Source organism: Rhyacophila brunnea, unplaced genomic scaffold (assembly GCF_057557595.1).
Source record: "Rhyacophila brunnea isolate RB1 unplaced genomic scaffold, BYU_Rbru_1.0 scaffold_16, whole genome shotgun sequence".
Lineage (NCBI taxonomy): Eukaryota > Metazoa > Arthropoda > Insecta > Trichoptera > Rhyacophilidae > Rhyacophila > Rhyacophila brunnea.
Genome location: NW_028232816.1, coordinates 21,653,762 through 21,679,151, shown reverse-complemented (window position 1 = coordinate 21,679,151; position 25,390 = coordinate 21,653,762). Strand labels below are relative to the sequence as shown.

Genomic DNA, 25,390 nt, shown 5'->3' with positions numbered 1-25,390 from the left:
GAAATGTATTCCACGGTGAACTGTTCAACGAAGAACTCGTCATTTGATTAAATGTTGCACGAACTGCGGCACACGAATAAGTGTTGTACGTTGAACTGTTTACGTACAAATTTCCGGATACGGTATTGTTTTGACTATTATTTTCGTATTAACTTATAAGAAAAGTATTAAATTAGAAGACAGCTATACAGTTAGAAGAACTCCATCTAAATTCTAGAAGATTTAACTTATTATTCACCAATTATACACCAATAAATCACTAACCGGTCTCCGGTGAGTGCGAATTTGTAATATCACTAAGTATCAATTTTTAATAATAATTATTTGGCCCACACTTATTTAGACATGTGCCACGTGCCAGGAATCGTAATAATGAAATGAATCACGTGCGATCAAATTCTAAGTTATTCACAAATTTTATACAATAAGTGCAGATAGGCCAATCAGGGTGAAGTAAACCATTTTTTGTAATATGTCGATTGTTTTTTGCAACATGAAACAAAAAGAATGTTATTTTTTCCATTCAGTGCAAAGTTACATCTCGTTTATTTTATGTACGACGTGATTTTGTTTTGTTTATTAACAAATAATGTATTATAAATAGTTTTATTTTTGGAATCCCCCGTTGTTTACGGAAATTTGCTTGTCGCAAGCCAGTTAAAAATGTACCCCCGAGATCAATGGGTGGGTTTACCTGTAAGTATTCATATTCTTACGTAAATTTCAATCCATTTACATATGGCCCGGTCCTAGTAAACGCGAGGCCCATAGATTTAATTAAATTCATTTTATTTACAAGATGAGTGAACACTGCAAGGTTATCATCTCAGTTCACGCGGAAACACCAGAAAATAATAGCCAAATAAAAATATTTTTAAACTTTTAGACTACAGTATGTACCTACCTAATGCTGTATATGCGTTTCGGAAACGAACAGGGCGAATAATTAATTGTTAACATGATAAAACTAATCATTATGAAAGTCTTTATTGTATGTAGGTACCTATATTATAACAATTTATTGAAAATCTTGATAATATAACAAAATTGCTTATCTTATCGGGATAATATTTGTTTTTCATGTCTGTTGTTCGAAATTCAAACTACTTCTTCGCTATTGAGTCCTTCTTGGGGCGTCATGGCTTGATTGATTTGTATAATCATTAATATTGGCATTTTTGAAAATGCTATTTGCATTTCTGTAGTGTGATGATGCCAATTTGGAATAATGTGGTGTTTTGGTTAAATGCATCAGAAACATGTTGGTTGAGGATATTCTTAAATAATGTGGCTGAATGTTCCGAAGAATTGTATGCTTTTACTACGCGAGGTATCCTCGTTTAAAATGTAGTCCAATAAAATATTTTAAATGAAAAAAAACTTTTCCGTTTCCTTATTTACTTTTCTTGAATTTTTTGTGTTACACGCATAAACACAAGTTTTTAATATACTTACTTAAATAAATCGTCGACTTATTTAAAATAAATACAATTTTAATATATTTTTAACGATATGCTCTTAGTATGTAAGTACGTTTTACTTTAAATTGATGAAAGTCATTAGGTACCTACTTACCCGATAAATTTAATTCGATGGAAAAAAATAGCAACTGCTATTTTGACATATGATTCCGAACAACTATTTTCGTCAATGAATATAATTATTATAAAATCGAAAGTTAGACATCACCGTGGTAATTATTTGACAGAAGCTTGTGTAATATTAAAATAGTATACCTACTTATAATTTGGAATCTAAATAAATTGGATTCAAACAAATATTAACAAATATGTCGCTGAATATTGTAAAAAAAATGGCTGTATCATCATATATAAAGTGTCTATCTATATGAATCATGGCATCTTACTAAGCTTCAAGAGTCTCGGCTTTTGAGCTTTGAGAATCGATGTCTCCGCCGAATCTTAGGGGTACATTGATACGACCTCATTACAAACACCCGAGTTCGTGAACAGACTCAACAGCCTTCGGTGACTGAAGTTATCACGAAGAGACGCTTTACGTGGCTAGGACACGTATTCCGGATGCCGCCAAAGAGTGCGGCACTTCGTACCCTTGTGGCACAGCCTCAAGGGTTCCGTCGCCGTGGCCGGCCCTCCCTCACCCTGCAGAGGTGCTACAAAAGCGACCTTCGTGCTGCAGGTCTGACATGGCGGGAGGCGCAGGAGTTGGCGATGGACCGAGGGAAGTGGCGCCAACTTGCGCTTGCCCTATGCCCCAATGTTGGGACGTGACAGGGTGGAAGAAGAAGAAGATATGAATCATAATATAATATAACTGAATCATAATATAAACATAATCATAATATCGTGCTAAATGCAATCAGTTCCCGTGCACTTGGTTGTGTTTGGAGACTGAACGTATATGTTTGATGAACCCAAATTGTGTTTTGCATATTTGTTCGTAATTTAACAAATACCTACCTAGAAAAGGCTTCGCCGGTTGGGCCTAATCGGTCCAGTCGTGCTAAGACCGGGCCTATGTTTACTGGATCAACATTAAATCAAACCATGTGTATTACGACCCACGGATTGGTAACCACTTGTGTACATTACGGGATCGTTGCATCGTGTCTAGCCAATTTAATTGTTATCATTTTGTAATAATTAGCAAAATTGCACGTAATGTAAATATTGATTTGTCAAAACAAGTTCGCTCCGCTTTCGTTATTAATGTATTGTATCGTGTGAATTATTGTGGACAGACAACTAGTTGTGCAAGCAAATATTGCCCACTTGTATTTTTTTCAATACCTAACCATACTATGACGTATTTATACTATCGTTGTATGCACAATAATTGTCCTACATTTTTGTTTTAAACCGGTTCGATGATTCGGCTGGTTTTTCATTACTAACTTATACGTTCACGTTGCGCTGTTGCGTCACATAGAAAGTTACTCAATATTTTCAAATTTGAATAGCAAGTTTTTATACAGCTGACCGCCGCGAATAAATCGTTGAAATAATAAAAAAAATAGGGTAAAATATTCTTGATTAGACTTTACTTTTATCGGTACATAATATAATATAGCAGTGGCGTCCGCATCATATATGCTATAAATGAGGAGCATCTCCTGAAATAATTTATAAATTACTATTAGGTACTTAACAATAATGTACAATGCTCCCTCTAAGGTGTGCGCGTGTGCGAGCGCACACCTGCCAAAATATGTCCGCACACATGTTTTCATCCCCCGCATAGTCCTAACACAAAAATATTCTAAAAGAAAGTTTCAAGAAGCGATCACCATATACGTCCCGTTCAATAGCATGCCAAAGTATACGAAAAGAAAGATACGTATTTTAGTGTTTAGCAATGAGTAATGACCACCTATGTGCCGGGTCCTCTTCATTTCCTTTGACATGTTTCAACTTGCAAGAAACATTGTCAGTACAGTCTCATAGTAGTCCTTATTGTGAAACTATCACAGTTCTTACAATATTTTTTAAACGGTAAAAGTGTTCGTGCCAAAAAGGAGTGTTTTTTACTTAAAATATTTACATACAGATGTGCTCAGGGTACGTAACAAACAATTCAAGTGAACAATACAATTGCTTGCACAGTTACATAATATTATATAGTACTTACAATAATTATTCTCTCGCGACAAGACATTCATAATCATGTATCTAAATACACAGATATCCCCGAGTATTATGCGTTCGAATTCGTCGAACTTTGACTTGAATTTTAAACTTTGTCATTAAAAAAGAAATTGTATATGTATGTTTGTGGGGGGGGGGGTGTAAATTTACCGAACCGGATGAAACCAACCCTGCACAGATGCGTTGATGATCCGCACACACAATATAAAAATTAGAGGGAACGTTGCTATGTATCTATTGTATTCATGACCCACGATCGTTGAGTTGTAATGACGTGATCCTGAATTCGAATCCCTGGTCTTAAAAATTCACGTTTTGTTTTTTAATGTGTATTTGGACGCAGACAATGGACGTAATACGTCGAGCAAGACGTACCTAAGAGGCCATCCATTGACTGAAACCGTATGAGGTTTAGAACCGTGTGCCAACTAAACTTATGATTAATTCTGTTCATGGAAATATTTTTTCACAAAGTATATTATAAGCATCTGATCGTATCCGCTTATACCATACACTCACACTTACAAAACTTAGTGAAAATATATTTTCATGAACAGAAATTATAAGTTTAGTATGGCACACGGTTCTAAACCGTATACGGTTTCAGTCTATGGATGGCCTTTAATACCCATTTCTCGTAAAAAAATCTGTTACTTAATGCATCCTCCACTCTGTGATAGCCCATATAATTGTCTTAGGATCGAACATGGTTTAAAAAAAAAAGTAACATACAAATAATATTACTAACGTAAATATTTGTTGAATATCGCAGTTACCACTCTGCAATACAACACGCCACACGGCCTCCCCCAAGATTAAATTACAAAGTTACAAAAAGACTTGAGTGGGTAATATGTAGGTATATAAATTTTAACAGCATCCCTATCGCCAAAAGTCACCACACTTCACTGATATGCAGGTACCCGCATAATATAAGTTAATTAAACGTGAATTCAAATATAAACAAAATTAAAGTAAGATATATTTTATAATATTATATAATATTTGTTTATTAAAAATAGCATTATCAAATTTAATGAGCATACCGTAATACTGTAAATGTCTACGTATAGGAAAAAGGACTTAAACCTCAGTATCCAAATTTTACCGGGAAGCAGAAAATGTTTTAAAAAAATTATTTATTACAGATCAGAATGCAAGTCTGTTTCCGATTTTAATGGTTGATTTTGAGCAGGGAATACTGAAATAATGGGAAATGGTTTTCTGGGTGTAGTAGTCGTAAACAATTTTTACATGTAACATCTAATTGATCTGTAAGTATCCATAATATACAATAAAATTTGTCATATAAACGTAACGCGCATTCGATATATGTAACGGCGATCATTGTGTATTTCGTGATTTATGTATGGTCTGAGTAATAAATCGAGGCCGGGTTTAAATCATTTGTCCATAGCGACTGACTGTTACATTTTTATTTTATTAATTTGTTCTGTGGTTTTAAGTTACATCGAGCGTTGATCTCCTCCACAGGTTTCTTCCAGACAGCATATAATGTCCCTGCCCGTTTCCTCCAATTTTACCGGTCGTAATTGTTTTTTTTTGTGTCTCCCATACACTACCTTTTGAGCTAGTCCGTGAATTTCTCACTGACGTCTTAAGCGCCGGCTAGTCGCTCATGCTTTACGACAAGCTTACCTGCGCAAACCGGTTTGTATCGGGAAGCCCGTGTGTATGGACGGGAAAACTGAAGAACGCGCAAACCGAAAAGCGCTGTAAAAGTCTATACCGCAGTTATGTTTCAAGTAGTATAACCTATGTAACCCTTCTTTAAGTGTTCTAGAAAAGTTACATAAGCACTAATCAATAAACAAGGAGTTATAAGAAAATGACATTGTAGCGCTCATCTGTCATGATTTTAATACCTGTCGTGGTCACCTTTAGATAGTAGGCAAGGTACATACCTACCAGTGTTGTTTTTTTTTTTTTTTTGCAATCGAGACCTTGTGGTATTAGTTTGGCTAGTGATTTATGTCTATGTTATGAGTTATAGTATACCATGTGTCCACGATGTGAAATTTTAAAACGCCTCATGAGTAGATGTTAATTTTATATCATGACTCGTCTCAATTGAAGTTTTTTACTGATGAAAATGAATGAAAACGCAAGTGAGTGTGTTAATTGGGAAGGCCTTTTGTGTTTACACTGTCAATTGTTTTAATTGGTTAAAATTCACTCACAAAACTCGTCAAATAAAATATCACATATCGGGGAACTGTCTTTAAAAATATAGTCATTAAAAATAAAGCAATGCATTTATATGAAAAGTACATTATATTAGTGTTACGCGGTATATTATATTTATATCATAATATTATCTATTAGGTACTATAAAGTGAAATTAAACTTTTTATTCGCGCTGTCTATTTTAACACGCACACTAACGTTCGTAATATTTCGTATATTTTCCAATATAATATTGTATTTCCTATTAAGGGGGGACATGCTCAGCGTAGGTCAAAATGGAGCTTTTGTTCTATTTTCAAAGCATGAACCTTGGTCATACCTTAAACGTTGTATATAATCTATTTATATAATTTTGAAGCCTTATTATCCTTTATATTTATTTTAAACATTTGGTGTCTGCATAAAGTATTTTAATTACATAAAATAGTATTCTTTTAAACCTTTCGCTCTAATGTTTTAGAATATAGTCATATTTCAGTACATAAATGTGCAGTGGTGTTAAGATTTTTTACATTTAATAATTATAAAGCAATCATTATTCGTAGGATGTTTATCACACTTGAATGGCCAAAGACATAGCTTATAATGAGTATATTTAGAATTATCTTCAAATGTGTTAATCTTGCTCATTTTTTGAATAATAAAATGCCTAATTCTTGTCAAATTTGGGATCACAGAGATTAGCAATATAATTTTTATCGTAAATATTTCACTATAATAATGTCGACATAAATTATACTGACGGTTTTATAAATGCGTTTAAAAATTAATAAATGTAAAAAATCTTAACACCACTGCACATTTATGTACTGAAATATGACTATATTCTAAAACATTAGAGCGAGAGGTTAAAAAGAATACTATTTTATGTAATAAAAATACTTTATGCAGTCATCAAATGTTTAAAATAAATATAAAGGATAATAAGGCTTCAAAATTATATAAATAGATTATCTACAACGTTTAAGGTATGTCCAGGATCATGCTTTGAAAATAGAAAAAAAGCTCCATTTTGACCCACGCTGAGCACGTCCGCCCTTAATATAAAGTTACACACGGTAATAGTATTTTATGCTAAATAAATAGGGAATGAGTGTATTTCCCAGAAAGTCTGGTCGTATTGTCGTAGAGTTGGGCAATTTTCTCTCACCCATGGTTTGTAATATAAACATACGAAATGTCTGTTAGTATTACCAAATTAACTACGTAAATTTATTAATACATTATTTTTAGATAGAAAACAGTGCCGTCTCGTGTGAGTAGACAGACAATGTACATTCACATGACCAAACAAGTCTCACGAGTGGTTGAAAGAATATGCTAATGCCATACCAATTATTTTAGTCATGGATGCATAGAATGTCACAGCTAATACGCCATTTCCCCTCTTATAATTCAGCGTTTAATGGATAACGAATATGCGAGCTCGATGAATAACCTGCAAATTGACAATTGTCATATTTTACGCATGAATAAAACTGCTATCTAGTTATTAACGTCGTTTACTTAATTCAGACAGAGGAAAATTGTATATTGTGTTGATTATATACGCATATACGAAAGACTAGCAGTATTAAATGCGTATTATATTATTTTCACTATTGGCATATACCTATTATATATTTTAACACAATAACAGTCCATAATACCAAATGACAGTAGTGTACTGAAACAGTAGTGTGATTAATAATATAATGGAAAAACACACCCAGACTTTGAGAAAATCTCATAAATATATTGTGACCTCACCGGAATCGAACCCGGAGCCCCTGTATGAAAAGCCACTGCCTTACACACTGCGCTATGAGAGCCGCCCGTCTACTATGTTAATAGGCGATACTTTAATAATCATGTCAATAAAAAATATACGAATGTAGATACTGTCGGTAGCTATACTGTATCCGCGATGCGTACATTTATTCAATTAACCACTGATAACGCAACTAAGCAAGCATTAAGTTTATATTAACTATTTATTTTATATTGTGTAGTATAAAAATATTTTAATAATTATCGAGCAGTATATATATAAAAAAATGTTAACACTTGATTGCAGAACGTTACGTTGCCTTACTAATGCTTCAAATACACTCTATGACGATCGGTCATATATATGTCGAAAAATCCGTTTCTTATGTTGGCGTCCTGTGTCACAAGGTGTCACAGAGTGTAAATACGATGTCATAGCTCTCATACAATATGTATGTATAATATGTCGGAATGGCATAGATTTGATCATATACACTAAAACGCTCTTAGCATATATGTGCCCGATCGTCATATAGTCTATTTGAACCAGTGATGCCAACCGTACTATAATTATAGTACAATACTATAATTTTAATTCTGCGAAAAATGTAAAATACTATAATTTTACGCCAAATATACCAAAATACTATAATTTCAAAGGATTCAAGACGAAAAATGTTCCTGTACTATATATTTTTCAGAAATACTATAATTTTTACGCCTTTGTACTATAATCAGCATAGAAAAAGATGGCAACACTGATTTGAACCCTAATTAACATTTTTGTGTCTGTCGTTATATTTTGATAATATTTGTGCATGGCGACGTCATTTTGATTTGACGTTACGTCGAATTACTATGCATTACTAATGTAAACGTAAGCATTATTGCACTGTGTGCCACGCGTGCCTAAATCGAATGTATTCCTTTCTCTAGCGACCTTCATGAAAATTTTAAATACGCGGTGAATGTTTCATACTAGTATAACATTAATCATAATATGTTATACCTACCAGCTTTTGGTGTTGCTATATTCAATAATATTTATTATCTACTACCGAACAGTAAGAATTGCTTAAATACCTGTCAAGGTCTGCTGCATCTTATTGAATGTTGTTAAGTATTACATTATTTTTTAGATTTAATTAATAATTATTTATATTCATTTAAATTATGTAATATTTGCTACAATAACTAGGCTACAAACAGGTGGGTAATCAGTAATCACTAATCAGTAATCACTAATCACTAATCAGATTGGACTTTATTCTATACTTGTACTAGAGAACAGAGGTCGACAACGCGTACAATGAAATTACTATACCTATCCAAGAGTTAAATATACGAGATAATCTTTTATTTTTGTTTGTTAAAACTGATTCATATTTTGTCACATGTCTTTATGTAATCGTTTTACTTTCACGTTTCGTCCAAACTTAGACACACATTATTCACACACAATTCTCATGTAATTACAGATATATAACATTCGATATAATTGCTATAAATATATGTACACAAAATAAAGCAATACGGGTCAAAGTTTGACCCATGGGTCAATGTTGTAGCTACCTAATTTATTTGATAACCAATGGATTCGACGTCGAGAATCTACTGTGAACCGTGCTTCTGTTATTACGTTTTTTTTTGTTAATTAGACACTTACTACTAGATGTTAGTTTGTATGTTTTTTACAAATCTTAATAATTACACGGAAATTTACAGAGCCATACGTGAAAAATCTGCATTATACTAGTTTGGCGGTCGAATTTGGGGGTCTAAAAATGTCTGACACTTAGTCGGCTCTCACATCAAAACTCGTCCGCCTGCAACGTGTCGAATACGTCGATGTGACGTCATCGTTATTCACAAAACACGAGTTGTCAAATGGAGCTCCGCAGATTGGTCGAATGCGACTTTTTAGTCTGAAAAAAAAACATCTACTGTTCCAATCGACAAGTTGCATGCTTCTCGGGCTGCGAGTCGAAGACGCCAGGACTCGTACGAACACCTACGAATTGGTCATTCCTATACCGGCTCGCCGATCGCCGCATTCAAATATCTATAGATATGTTTCGAAGGTTACGTGCGACTATCGCTAGATAGATGTGCGCGGTTATGCATGGCCGGATCGACGTTTTTGAAAAGTTTGATTTATTCGTTCGGCTTAGTTATAAACGCCGCCTTTACAAAGATATCTTCCAAGCCGCCGACTAATTTCCAAAAGGCAACAAACACTGCCATGAAACTATAATAGACAGGAATACACCACACGTAAAACACTTATTTTAGCTTAGCCAATATTTGTAGTAGGTATGTAAATCTAAAACTCTTACACACTCTAAATAAAACGTTCTACACTTGAATACGCCTACATATAACCTGGTCCATTACCACCGTTTGCGTGCATGGCTCATTTCAGCACGTGCTGCGCAATATGTTCAGACCCGTCAATGATCCACAGTCAGGATTAAGAGATGTTATAATATACAATAACGAGCTGTATGCTTTATGCTTGAGTCTGCACATCATACAGTTCATCAAATTAGAACACCTCAGCCATGTCTACAAAATGGAAGAATTAGGCATGAGAAAGAAACAAACCTCGTACAAGATGGAGAAACAGTGTCGAGCTGGATTAAAATAAATAAATGTATGGAAACGGCTTTGGACAGGCCTGAATGTAGGCAGACGCTAATAGAAGGTCAATACCTATATAGGGTTGAAGGCATAGAGGTATTAAATTAAGAGAGGGGCAAGGAATCGGCTTTCTCATACAGCTGAATGAAGCAGGCCAACAATAGCCGATAACTTACGAAAAATAGCGACGTGATAAAAAAATTCAGGGCATCACAGAGGATTTACTTTGGTCATTATAATGTACCCAACGTTATAATGTTAACATTCAAATTTTGCCACAAATTGATTACCAGCCCGCCCCACCATACTTTTTCGCCATACTAGCCGGCTTCACCATACTTTCATATAACCTGCCGCCCCTAGGTTGAAGGGTTGTTTTAGGATTTTGCACGGGGGCGGTCGACTACCTTTGAATGTATCTGGACACGAGTAGTATAAACATGTTATTTTAATATTGGTTATAACTTTAATATCAATTAAAACACGGCGTATTATAAGAAAAATCTGGCAATAGTAGGTACCTACTTATGTTATGTTAAAAACGACAAAATAACGTAAGTAATTTGTAATGTCGACAGGTCAGCCAAAGGACAATGTTCATTAATGGTATTTAAAAAAAATCAGTGAATAGATTGGAACAATTTATAATAATGTACCTAGGGATTTCAATACCGAATAACAATACCGGTATTTCGGTGTTTCCAATTGAATACCGGTATTCGTGAAAAATTAAAAAAAAAAAAAAAAACAGAAGTATCCACAAATGAAATACGGATAAGTATATAAATCTCTTTAAAATGTTAATATTTTATAGAAAAAATATAGGGCACAGATAAGTAGGTACATATTACTTATAAAATATTATACGTATATTACGTTAAAAATGAGTAAAGGTAAGATATGGTAGAGATGCTGATGTTTAAAAATACCTAGTAGTTGAACCATTGGCACTTTCTTCTTCCAATGATCTTTCAATAAATTTATATTATGAAGTGTTCTTAGATGCGTATGTCTCTGGTAATTCTACCTAATTAATGTTTTATTAGTTTTTTGCACTTTTTACTTTTAGCGATTTCTTTGCTTTTATCCCATAAGAAGCCTCCATTATTGTACTTATAAGATATTTTTTAGTTAGTCGATAAACATCAAAAACTTAGGCACATGAAAATCCATTATAGTATATGATTATTACTTTATCATTAAATATTGACCACTAGGGCGCTGAGGTTACTAATTATTATACAAACGAACGTTATTTAACCGCGATTTCAGATTCATCTAAAAGTAGATACACCTGACAACTTCTAAAACCCGTGAGCGACGCGAACATATTTGGATACATTTTAAATTAGGGAAGTAGGTAGGTACCTACATATAATGCAAATGTATTTCGCAAATCTGCGCGTGTTATTGCTGGCCAAGGACATCGAAAGGCATCGGAAATAAACTATAAATCGCGTAACCCGACAATAAAATACAATCCTGTTATACCTTTTATTTTAATTAATACCTACATTTTGTTTCCACTTTCAATACCGAATACCTATATCGGTTTGGTCTGATTTTAAAAACCGGTATCGAAGAATACTGGGATACCGGTTTTAAAATACCGGTATTGCAATCCCTATACGTACATAATAAAAAAATGATTCGCCGCATTTAGAATGGTCTCGCGGAGAGTTAAATAATGTGATATGAAATTTCAACTTGGCCAACGAAACTCGGCATGTGTGTCCGCCGAGGTCTTCTTTGTAGAAATGTTGCAAAATAACGCCTAGGACAGGCTAAACCTCATCTTCCCGCAAATAAATAAACACAGTTTTGTATACAAACTGTTAATTTCCCATGCTTTTTTTGTTTGTCTGCAGCTGATGTCGACTCGGCATGACTTTGTATATTATTCGAATAGTAGTGTGGAACCACTTTTGAGTATGACAGGTTGCGGTGACTAGTAGGTGGGCACGCCCACTATTGATTATAACTACAAGCCATATGTTCATTGCTAAAATCAAGTGCAGAGTGTATGGGTATGAAAAATTTAATGTATGCAGTGCATGTGCGGTATGGAGTCTAAAATTAAAGCGATGAGGTGCGATAAGGTGTTTGCGTCTAAGAACTGACAATATCATGTCTCCATGTTAGCTGGGGACTTTCCAAATTCCGCAGAATGTGAATGTCCCGTACAAACAGCATGAAAAACGCAGTCCGCAGCATGTGATTACCACCGATAGCAGTGGTTAGTGAGAGTTGGAGTCAGTAGTTGCGGTTGGATTAAATTCGTGGATCGTTCACTGGATCGTGATCGAGTCGGTTTAATCCGTGATCCAGATTGAACATGTATCGAGCAGATTTAAGCATTGTCCAGATGGTGCGATTTGACACGCGCATTCTCCGGTTACATGTGACCTCATTGAGCCATCCACATGTGCTCGCGGCGTATTATTTGTCGCGCGACAAGCGCAAGCACTCGCTAATCGCGGGTAAAGCGCGGTGAGACACGCGCCATCTGGATGTCTTATGAATTTATGAACTGAATTGCTTTGATTTTCGACATCCGCGATCCAGATTGAACGTGTAATGTGTAATGCCTGCCTAAAATGCGGTAATGTTTTTTTTATAGTTTTCTCATTTTTATACCTATCGTAGAGTGTCTATTTCTTCTCTATGTCCGGTGGTTGTTTGTCCGGTACAAATCTTGCAATCGATTTTTAACTAACTTCCCGACTAGCTAGACATTTGAAACTTTTAGAATATATCAGAACACGATGCCAATGCATTCTTTTAATACTTTTAGCCATCTTTAAGTATAATTGAATTCATTTTCAGTCAATGATGTTTTGTATGAAAAGTTATTTCGGAAGAAATCCGTAATCCAATCCACTACACATTCCCCAGTAGTTAAGCTACAACATACGGCCGTAGCCATAAATTGACAAACTATATTTGAAGCAGGGAGTAAAATGATGTTAACGTGCATGTTCGAACATGTACCTAACCGATTTTTTTAAACGGTACATGTTCAAACACGTTCCCTACTTTAATTATAGTTTGTCAATTTATGGCTACGGCCGTATGTTGTAGCTTAACCACTGGGGAATGCCAAAAGAAATGGCGTATTTAAAAAAAACACTACCTTATTCTTAGGTCAATACTTATTATAAATCAATCATTATTCGTAGGATGTTTATCACACTTGAATGGTCAAAAACATAGCTTATAATGAGTATCTTTAGAATTATCTTCAAATGTGTTAATCTTGCCCACTTTTTGAATAATAAAATGCCTAATTCTTGTCAAATTGGGATCACAGAGATTATCAATATAATTTTTTATCGTAAATATTTTATTATAATAATGTCGATATAAATTATACTGATGGTTTTATAAATGCGTTTAAAAATTAATAAATGTAAAAAATCTTAACACCACTGCACATTTATGTACTGAAATATGACTATATTCTAAAACATTAGAGCGAGAGGTTTAAAATAATACTATTTTATGTAATAAAAATACTTTATGCAGTCATCAAATGTTTAAAATAAATATAAAGGATAATAAGGCTTCAAAATTATATAAATAGATTATCTACAACGTTGAAGGAATGTCCAGGATCATGCTTTGAAAATAGAACAAAAGCTCCACTTTGACCTACGCTGAGCATGTCCGCCCTTAAGCTAATCATGTCAAGTTTATATTATGATTCAACAGAAAATTTTTCTTGTAAGTAATTATTTATTATAGAACTATACCGTAGATTCCATTTTCAAAAATCTAATCTAACAAACTACGTTGTGCGGCTTTTAATTATATATTGACTATTTTCATATAATATATTATAATAAAGACAGTTACAAACACAACAGGAAAATGCGGTCCGTGCGACCCAAGCTGTATAATTTTTTTTTTTGTTACAAGTGGATAAATTCCGACAGTATAATATTAATAGCTGTATAGCGGTCAATTATTTCCAGTCACTGAACCTATTTTCAGAAAACATATACTTAATTCAAACTTGACTCACATGGATACAAAGTAATTACGTTCTATATGGGTCTAGGACGGCGTTTCGGAGTCAGGATAACAGGTTGATCATCTAGACGTCGCGTCTGGCAGCAGCTGGATATAAAGAAAGAGTAAAGAATACATTGTGTGAATAAATAGGTAGGTACCTACCTAATGTCAGTATCATTCTTTTTTCTATTGTTTGTGTAGGGACCATGAACTCGATCTGAGAAGTAAATCGTGTACAAAGAAAAATAGTCCCCAAATATTCACAGATTTTTTGCTTAGATAAATGAACTCGTCAAATTAATTTGCCGCGAAGAAATGAGTGTGAATAATGTGCAAAATTTCGTGGGTGGAATAAAATGTCCATTCAGGGAAATCGAGAATCTGGTATCGCATACCTACTAATTTTCTACGATGTGCGGATAGTGGAAGCGTTTGTGCGGATACGTGGCACTAGAGAGAACGTTGAACGTTAGGCCTTGTCCACATGGCGCGTTTTGACTCGCGCGCATTCCAGGTACATGTGACCTCGTTGAGCCGTCCACAAGCACTCGCGCCGTGACGACTGTCGCGCGCGGTCGAGGTGCAGGTGACCTCATTGAGGTGTCCACATTTACTCGCGGCGAGACACGCGCCATGTGGACAAGGCCTTGGTGTACTACGACTACTTGGCGTTAATTTGTATTATTATATTTTGATTTCTTATTTTCACGACTCTGGATAGAAAATAATTATGTAAGTATTTACATTGTGATGTCATTTCATTAATAATAAAATGAATCTGATTATTAGCTTATCTCCGCCAATGAAATTAATTTGTTGGTAGTTTCCAAAATAAATATACATATTATAATAATATATAACTTGCGAACCGTATTTCGTCGACCCAAAAGCAAAAGGGCACTTGTGCATAAATTGAGTTTTGAGAAAAACGCATTTTAAGTATTTTTGGAGTGAAAAAAATCGTGGAGAGGTTATTACTTAATATTTTGAAATAAAATTTTGAACACATGTGACCTAATTACTCAACATTGAAATTCAATTTTTATTTTTTTTATAATTTATCAATTTTTTATTTTAAGAGGTTTTAGTCACATGTTCCTTTTTTCCTATATGCATTTATGAATAGCTTTATCTTCATCTTTTGATTTGCGAGCGTCCACTTTACGCTTATTGTGATCTTCCAAAATATTTATTTCGGCCTCTTTGTCCGCTGCCAACATGTTTTTAAATTTTTCACAAATTTCACAAGTGCCCTTTTTCTGCAACGAAATTTTTTTTTTGTACAAAGGCCCTTACTCACTTTTAAATAATTACACTTGCTACCTTTTTCCTACATTATTTTTGTAAACATTGCACATAGTTCCTAAAATCGTGTACATGTTACCTTTTTCCCATACATTAAATGAAGATCAGTAATGAATACGTGTATTAATTAAGGCGCTAAGTACCAAAAAAATAAAAACTGACATTTTTATAGAAAAATGTTCTACATACCAACGCCAATAACTTCAACTATACAAGCAAGTCAAAAAACTACAGAAAAATATTTAAACCTGTCGACGTTGTAAGTCCGTTGGCGTGTTTTATTTATAATGGTGTAAGTATCATTGCAGTGGTCAACGGTATTCAATATAAAATGGCTGACGATGGTGTGTTGACACTTGCGAATTCTTAATACCTAAAATTATAGAAGCTGCCGTAATTGCTTCACACTGTAAAACCATATTTTTCAGAAGGTCTGCTTCATGAATTTTTACTGCAATGACTCGGTATTTTGTAACTTCAGGCAATACTACTTTTTGGTACTTAGAGCCTTAATTAATACACGTATTCAGTTTACAAATACACAAGTAACCTTTATTTTCTTTGCTCAAATTGTGAATTCATGGGTTTTGCTTCATAAATGCCGTTTTGCCCATAATGTAGAGAAAAAAATACGAAGAAAACTGCATTCATAACTCAAAACCGTAAAAATTGCACATGTGCCCTTTTGCTTTTGGGGCGACGATTTAATACACAAACATCAAAACGTGATGTTAAATTTGACAATGACCATATTATTATTATACTTACTGTATTTTTTTCGAGATCCCAATCTGGCAAAGTAGACCTCTTTGGCTATTATAGCAAAACAGGTTTTGTTTTTAGCCCATGTCCGCTGAAACGTAATATTATTTTCGTCGGTTGTATAACGTCCATAGCCAACGATAAATGCCTCGCTACATTACGGCGCGTAAACTAAATGATATTTATATTTTATTATTTAGTGCTCTATGCTAATGTGCGTTCCCATTTTTCTCGATCGTGACTCTCTCGCCGGATTTACGGCCGCAATGTCAAGATCGTAGTTGATTTTCGGTTAAAGTTGTAGCAATACAGCGTTGCGTAAATATATTTTGTATACATTTACAGCTCATCACTTGTACGTGTGGTGGTATCTCTATGTAGTAAAGTAGTTGAATCGAGACGTAAAAATACATACTTGACGCACTAGTAATTCCAAATACCTAGCACGATAATACGTTATTTCTCTTGATCCGAAATAACACGGATATCCCTCGGGTCAATTCTGTATAGGTATAACGCGGTTATTTAAATTTAAGTTAACGTTCAACACCCACCCACTGCGCTTGCGCCATGCCATTCTCATTTTTTTTTAAAATATGTAACTTCGACGTTTGTTTAACCTAAAAACAGAAGAGGAATTAATGATTGTTATATTATATATTATGGCGTTTATATTACAATATCACAATATCGCATTTGAAATTTGTTGAAAATATTTCGCGCAATCAATGACATTTGACAGCTTACGGGCGTCTAGTACGACAATTCTAACTTGTGACGCTAGGTCGCAATGTTAGTATTAATTATCGAAATATAATTATTGTCTTGCTCTATCTCGCTATCCGGACCAGCGTTAATAAACGTCACGCCTGACAGTTCATATCCCGAGATAATTATCTCTCTGAATGCGGCATAGCATATTTATCACTTTTTTTTTTATTAATTTTTGAATATCCCGGCTGACGGATAATACAGATATGGTTAAATTCATATGATAGGGGTCTCGTACGCAGACATCGCATGTGCTCCCCGTGTAGGTAGGTAGGTACCTACCTACTTGAAATCGCAACTGGCTACTACATGTCGCACCCACAAGCGGTTCCGTGTGCGCTGGCACTGAGAGGATACTATTATTATGAATTATTATCGTTATGGATGACACCTATGACTGTTGGATAGAGCAACTAGGTATTAGGGTCGAGTCACACTATAAAAACTCGACCTCTGCCGACAGTATGTCATTTTCTTTCATCAAACTTCATACAATTGTATTTTCATGGTCGATGTTTATTGCGATTTGCAGCTGGTGTGTCTTGACCTTTAGTTACCTACATGCTGCATACCCTTTTTCAGAAACGTCATCCATTACAAATACATTAAAATCACATAATTTTTTTATAATAACTACATAACTATTAAGTATGTAAGCATAATAATTATTTGTATTTTTAATACGTACCTAATTACCTAATATGTTTTTAACCGATAAGTTTATACAACCACGAGTATCTATTTAATGTCCTTAAAACACTAAATTATAACGCATTTCAAATTTATTTAATTTACATATGAATTTTTCAGTCATATTGATACCGATCAAATTTAACTGTCATTCTATGTACAATATAAAGCTACTAGAATCTAGAGCTTGTGATGAAAATTTTAGACCTTATTCGATTCTCGAGATGCTCGAGTTCTCAACTTGAAGAATGTTTGATTCTTGTGAATTGATATCTTGAGATCCCGAGAAATTATTGTTACTTAAGTTGTTCGCTAGCAAATTACTTATTATACGTTTTCTTCAGATTTCTTTTCCGTATTAGAAGTCGTCAGGTTTTTTTAGCTCTTCAAGAAGCCAAGAAGGCAATAATTCGAAATGAAACTCGAGACCTTTTTTTTCACCCACGAATTTAACAAAATCCACTCAAATTCAACCCGGACTTCCGAATCTCAACATTTTTTTATAAGGATACTTGACCGTATCGAATTCTCAAGATTTCCATTGGTGATCTCTGGAAAATGGATCTTTCGTAATTTCTGAGAAATTTCGATCACAACCTCTGTAGTCTGTATGTAGGTAGATCCTTCTATGTATTTATTGATTCGCGTTTTTAATAGAGCGGTGGTTCACTCATCAAAAGTGGACTTAACCAGTGGCCAGGGCAGCGCTCGAAATGGAAAAGTTTACGAACCGGAGCGCTCGACAGTTTTCTGAAGATATTTCCATAGTTATCAAATTCTATGGGTATTTCATAAAATAAGTGTGTTAGATTTTCTATTTTTGGCCTATCTGGTTCAAATGGTCAAATTATTTTTTCCACTAGACGGAGCGATAATTTTACCGATTTCACGAACAGGAACGGCGCTCCGGTGCGCTCCTGCCCATTTCGAGCCCTGGGCTAGGGCCTACTCCAAGTACCACGAATGATGATGCCATCACTTTTTTTATTTATAAGTTATAAGTTATAACAATGCTGCCAATGCAAATATTGTTAACAATTAAAATACACTTATTTAATTATAGGTAGGTGCCAAGTTAACCACATTAAAATCCGTTTGGAATCGCCATCAATATTGTTTTGTATACCTAGCTATTATAGTTTGGCTTAGCATACGTCCCGGTTTTGCTGGTTGTCCCCAAGTCCCGGCTGGTTTGCCGTTTTGTCCCGGTTTATTATTTATTATACACCTGAAGAATTGAAATATTTTAATTACAGATTTAAACCAAGTACCAATACTATATATATTTTCTGTCTACTAAACCACTTCTGTTCTTATCAATTGGTATTCTCCATCAACAAGGTTTGGTGCAAAAAAGGTTTGCTGCGGGTTCTCAATGGTCTGGTTTCATGAAAAAGCTTGAATTGCTGAATCAACAATTCAAGGCAGCATAGCTAATAATAGTATAATTTGTACCTACTACATATTTAGTCCGCATAATATGTACCATAGTAAATAACTATAGTACGCCAAAAATACTATACTATTTGCAGAATGATATAATATTAAATACCTACAATAATTCTAAAAAACACATTATTTCGAATGCTTTAGTTAACATTTAATACTTAAGGCGGCTCTCGTGGTGCAGTGGGTAATGCGCTGGCCTTCCGCCCGAGAGTTCTGGGTTCGATTCCCGGTGAGGACACAATATTTATGTGTTTTTCTCAAAGCCTGGGTGTTTGTGATTGTCCAAAATTACTAACAACCACCTTGTACGAAAAAGCAAGGACATGGTTATTAATAATTTAAAAAAAAAAACTATAAAATACCTATCGTTGTTTCCAGATTGTTCAAAAATCTCGAGATGCTTTCAACCGTGGCATGACAAAGCCGGTGGAATGGAGAGAAAAGCAACTCAAGGCGCTGCTACGGATGTACGAGGAGAATAACGAGCAGCTGATAACAGCTCTCAACAAGGACCTGCGCCGACACAAGATGGAGTCAGCTCTGCTGGAAATAGAATTCTCCAAAAATGACCTCATCAACACAATCAACAACCTGAGGGATTGGGTCAAGCCAGAGAAGGTACCATATTATATTTTATCCATGCTAAAGATATCAATCATAATAAATCCCCATCGTCTTGGACAGTGACCCATTTACAGAGGTTGAGAATCTCCTTTTACCTATGCTTCTTCTACCCTCTACCTTTCCTTGTATTATGAGTTATGGTAAATCATACTTCTCATTCCGGAAAATTTGGCTGAACTAAACTATTATGTGATTGATAGTATTTCTAACGTCTGTTGGCTTATTTTATTGACTTATCTTAAAACCTAACCTCCTCATTGGTAATGTGATCCGGAGATGATGTTATTAAATTAAGACACAGGGTTTAAGTTTACACCTTTATTATATTAAATTTACAATGTTTAGTTAAGTTTGTTAGATTATTTGGACGCGGGAAGTTATGTAGTGATGTTGTAGGTCAGTAAGTAAAAGTATTGAAGATAGTAACGAGATGTGAACTGCTACAGCCGAGAGCCACAAAAGAAGTGCCGCCTGCTGGTAGTCGGTTTTGAGCACTGTTTTTAGTTGCCACACAGCTAAGTATTGCTCTTGCAAAAAATACCCGTTACAATACTAATTAATTACTATACCACAGGTTTCAGTAATCGCTTTAAATCTTTAATTATGGATAGTTTTACTCTTGAGTTTATACAAAACATAGATAACTATTGTGACTGAGATAAGCTATCTTAGTTCATATTGTCATATTCTCAATTCTTTTATTATTATTTAATTGTTTCATAAATAGTTTCATGATAAGATTGACAAGAATATTCTGACCCATGATAGTAATGTGTTTGCAGCAAACATAACTAACATTAAATAACCTTTTATCAAGGGGGGCAGCTACCCCAGGCCTCAGTTTTGCAACTTGTTCACAATGCATAATACCTATAACAAATATCATTATTCTACAAATCGATTAACGGCTACTGTTAATTATTGTGTGTAGCATGGCCCCCACACAATGAAGCGGGCCCCCAGGCCATGATCTTTGGTGGGCCCCCTACCTACCACTAAGGTTAAAGGCAGTCTGACGCTCTACACAGGTGTTTTCTAAATAGTATTCAAGGTCAATAAAAATTCAGTGTATTTTTAGCGATTTTTAACACATGGAGACGAATTATGGAGAACACACAAGAACCAAAAATTGCATCGTACAACCATATACCTATTTTAAAATGGTAATAACCCTGAAGTACAATAGCGCCGCAGACGACATTTTTTTACAATTAGAGTGTATTTAAGATGTGTGTTTATCTCAATAATGTGGTCGATCCGCCACGCCGGGTCCTTAGGCTAGAGTCCTGTCAGCCCCTCCCCCCTTGTGGGGGCCATGGTGTGTAGGTATGTCTATGTGAGTGTAAAAGAAATATAGCAAATATAGAAAAAAATTAAAAACTTTCTACAATCAATAATGAGTCAATATACTTATGAGATTGCACGTATTTTCGATTATTCCTAAATATTTAATAAATTTGCTGTTGCAAAATTATGAAAAGCTTTTGTTAAAAATAGTGTCTAAATAAATAATAATATTAAATACCATGAACAACAACTAGCATATTATATTAATTTTATTAGTCGTAGTTTTGGATTTTGAAGAGAGGGGGCTCAAAAATACCAATTGCCCCAGGCATTGCGTTTTCTTGTCATATCAAAGCATCATTAAATTTGTATAATTTCAATAAGTCATTAAACCTAGTAAGTCAATGAACATAAATGTATTTATTTAGTATGCATGTAGATTGAAATACAACTATTATTAAGTAATAGCTTGCATCACTATTATTTTATAATTATTATTTACATTTAAACGTATATTGCTCAGGTATTAATATGAACCTGTTTTATTAGTAAATTGTAAAATTTTATAATATTATAAAGTATTTAGTTTGTAGGACTCAAGTAATTATCGTTGATTAAACTAAATCACAATAATATAATGGTACTGCTTCTTTCAATAACGCTACAGTTTAAATCGAGCCTATAATTCTCCTCTTCTGTTCCGGAATTTCCGTTAAATGCGGGTTCGAGTACTTCTGTGCGTCATATTTTTTCTAGTAATTATATATTTAAACATGTTCAGTGAAAATAATCAGTTAGTAAATTCAATAAATTGTTCTTTATTCACCAAATTTAATGACAATTGGCATTGCTTAAAAGGACATTGTCAATTGGTGTCATTATGTACTTGTAAATGTTGACGTAACATAGCTATTTCTTGATGCATTTTTATATTCCTTATATACCTTTTCTATTTATAGCCATCAAAGGCACTCGTGAATATGCTGGACGATGTGGTGATCTACAACGACCCGTACGGTGTGGTGCTGGTGATGGGCGCGTGGAACTACCCCATCCAGCTGTCTCTCATCCCCATGGCGAGCGCTTTGGCCGCCGGCAACACAGTCATCCTCAAACCGTCAGAACTCTCCGAAGCGTCCGCACAGATCATGGCTGAACTCATCCCCAAATATTTGGATACTGTAAGGCTTCACATACATACCTACTTACACTTAGTCATCTGAACTTGCATATTTTACCTGTCATGTCATCGTCATCTCTGTGGGTTGTGTGGTCAGGACTACATGTAGGTACATCCTTATGGTGAAATTACAAGACCAGCCATTTTAAGTGGCCATTGTCAATATTTTTAATTCGAATCATAGAAAGTCTAACTTAAATAATAAACAATACTTTTAACCGTAATTGATGCATTTTGATATTTCTAAATATGTATGTTACGCCGAATGTGCGAAATTGACTATTACATAAAATGGGAAAATTTTGCCTAAATCATGAAAAATGCAAGCCCGTTGCCTTATTCATGAATTAGACAAAATATCTGGCGAGTGCGTGAATTCGGCAGTAATTTATCTGCCTAGTTCATGCATTGGACAAATTAGATAGTAGCGCTTTGGTGGTATTTTTTGCAACTAAACTAAATGTGTCAAATGCTCATGCATTGGTCAAAATGTACGTATATTATCTATGGTCAAAATAGATGATTGCGCTCCGGTGGTGTTTTTTGCAACTAATCAAACTAACCAAATGTGTCAAATGTCATTGATTATAATATAAAAATATACCAATCAATAACTACAATGACGTTAATATCCATTTACTATGCGCAAAAAAAATCTAGAACTATAATATGATAACGGAAGAATTTTATTGAAAGGTATTTTGGCGATTTGATTCTTGCTTGGGTATCAATCGTGCAATGATCGATTGTATGTTTGTGATAGTTTGTTGACACTTGTTAGCTAACCTCAAAATGGACATTCAGTTGAATAATTTAATTCAGAATTACAAAACCTAACCTAACCTAATAATGATAATATTATATTATGTCCAATTATAACTAATAAAACCATCCGTATTAAATTTACCTTTTCTTCTGTCATGTTGACAGTTTAAGAATTCCATACCCTGGCGAATTCATGTACTCGGCAGAAAATTTACCTAATTCAAAGGCAACAGGCTTGACTATTACATGAATTAGCCAGAACTTTGCCCATTTCATGTAATAGTCAATTTCGCACATTCGGCGTAACATGTATAAAAATAAAAACTATTGTTTTTCCTAAGCAGAGCATATGAACCTACATAGACAGGTGGTTATATCAACAGATTGAGTGGTTATTGGCTGTTTGCCTCACCATTCGGTTCTCTCTGGATGAAAATATACATTGAAAAAAAGAATTTGATTTTTGCGGTGTTTGCTACTAATGAATCTTCAATGCGAGATAGGTTGCAGCTAATTTAATCATTAGCTTTACTAACCCATTTTCTGATTCACTTCCATAACCATAATATTATTTAGGCTCCGTCTCTATCAGTGGTGCCAACTATCGTTGACAAAAACATGCCAGACGAGGTACGAAAACAAGCTATAACTAAACTCATTTCAAAATTTACAAAAAATAATTAATTAATCTAACAACCTATGATAATTAATAATTAGGTAATACCAGAGAGTGGAATCCCCGATAAAAGTGAATCCGATGCCAAATGTCTAAGCACACATTAAATTATAATATCTGATACCATTATATCACTATAATGCTAAGAATGCTCCTATTGTTTCATTTATTTTCATATTTCTCAAGTATCAACCTACCTTCATTAAGGGGGGACATGCTCGTCGAAGGTCAAAATTGAGTTTTTATTGTATATTCAAACCATGATCCTGGACACTCATTAAACGTTGTAGATGATCTATTTATATAATTTTGAAGCCTTATTATCCTTTATAGTTATTTTAAACATTTGATGACTGTATGAAGTATTTTTGTTACATAAAATAGTATTCTTTTAAACCTCTCGCTCTAATGTTTTAGAATATAGTCATATTTCGGTACATAACTGTGCAGTGGTGTTAAGATTTTTTACATTTATTATTTTTTAAACGCATTTATAAAACCATTAGCATAATTTATTACGAGATAATTTTTGTAAAATATTCACGATAAAAAATTATATTGATAATCTCTGTGATCCCAAATTTGACAAGAATTAGGCATTTTATTATTCAAAAAATCGGCTAGATTAACACATTTCAAGACAATTCTAAAGATATTTATTATAAGCTATGTCTTTGACCATTCAAGTGTGATAAACATCTTATGAATAATGATTGCTTTATAATAATTATTGACCTAAGAATAAGGTAGTGTTTTTTTGAAATACGCCATTTCTTTTGTCATTCCCCAGTGGTTAAGCTACAACATACGGCCGTAGCCATAAATTGACAAACTATAATTGAAGTAGGGAGTAAAATTATGTTAACGCGCGTGTTTGAACATGTACCTAACCGAATTTTTTTTTATTTTTTTTTAAACGGTACATGTTCAAACACGCGCGTCAATATCATTTTACTCCCTACTTTAATTATAGTTTGTCATTTTATGGCTACGGCCGTATGTTGTAGCTTAACCACTAGGGAATGACAAAAGAAATGGCGTATTTCAAAAAAACACTACCTTATTCTTAGGTCAATAATTATTATAAAGCAATCATTATTCATAAGATGTTTATCACACTTGAATGGTCAAAGACATAGCTTATAATAAGTATCTTTAAATTCATCTTCAAATTTGTTAATCTTGCCGATTTTTTGAATAATAAAATGCCTAATTCTTGTCAAATTTGGGATCACAGAGATTATCAAAATAATTTTTTATCGTGAATAATTTCCAAAAATTATCTCGTAATAAATTATACTAATGGTTTTATAAATGCGTTTAAAAATTAATAAATGTAAAAAATTTTAACACCACTGCACAGTTCTGTACCGAAATATGACTATATTCTAAAACATTAGAGCGAGAGGTTTAAAAGAATACTATTTTATGTAACAAAAATACTTCATGCAGTCATCAAATGTTTAAAATAACTATACAGGATAATAAGGCTTCAAAATTATATAAATAGATCATCTACAACGTTTAAGGAATGTCCAGGATCATGGTTTGAAAATACAATAAAAACTCAATTTTGACCTTCGACGAGCATGTCCCCCCTTAAATATCTGAATAAATAAACTAAATATCTAGCTTATTCTTATC

At 34.1% G+C, this 25,390-nt stretch overlaps 1 protein-coding gene across 2 annotated transcripts in view; it reads left to right on the top strand.

The window, feature by feature from the left end:
* The window catches only part of Aldh-III (Aldehyde dehydrogenase type III), a 76,232-nt gene that overhangs the window by 28,526 nt on the left and 22,316 nt on the right, over window positions 1-25,390 (top strand). For both annotated transcript variants that reach the window (XM_085944093.1, XM_085944094.1), the window contains exons 3-4: window positions 19,593-19,832; window positions 22,085-22,306. In XM_085944093.1, the coding sequence (XP_085800219.1) occupies window positions 19,593-19,832; window positions 22,085-22,306 (462 nt within the window). The remainder of the gene's footprint in view (window positions 1-19,592; window positions 19,833-22,084; window positions 22,307-25,390) is intronic.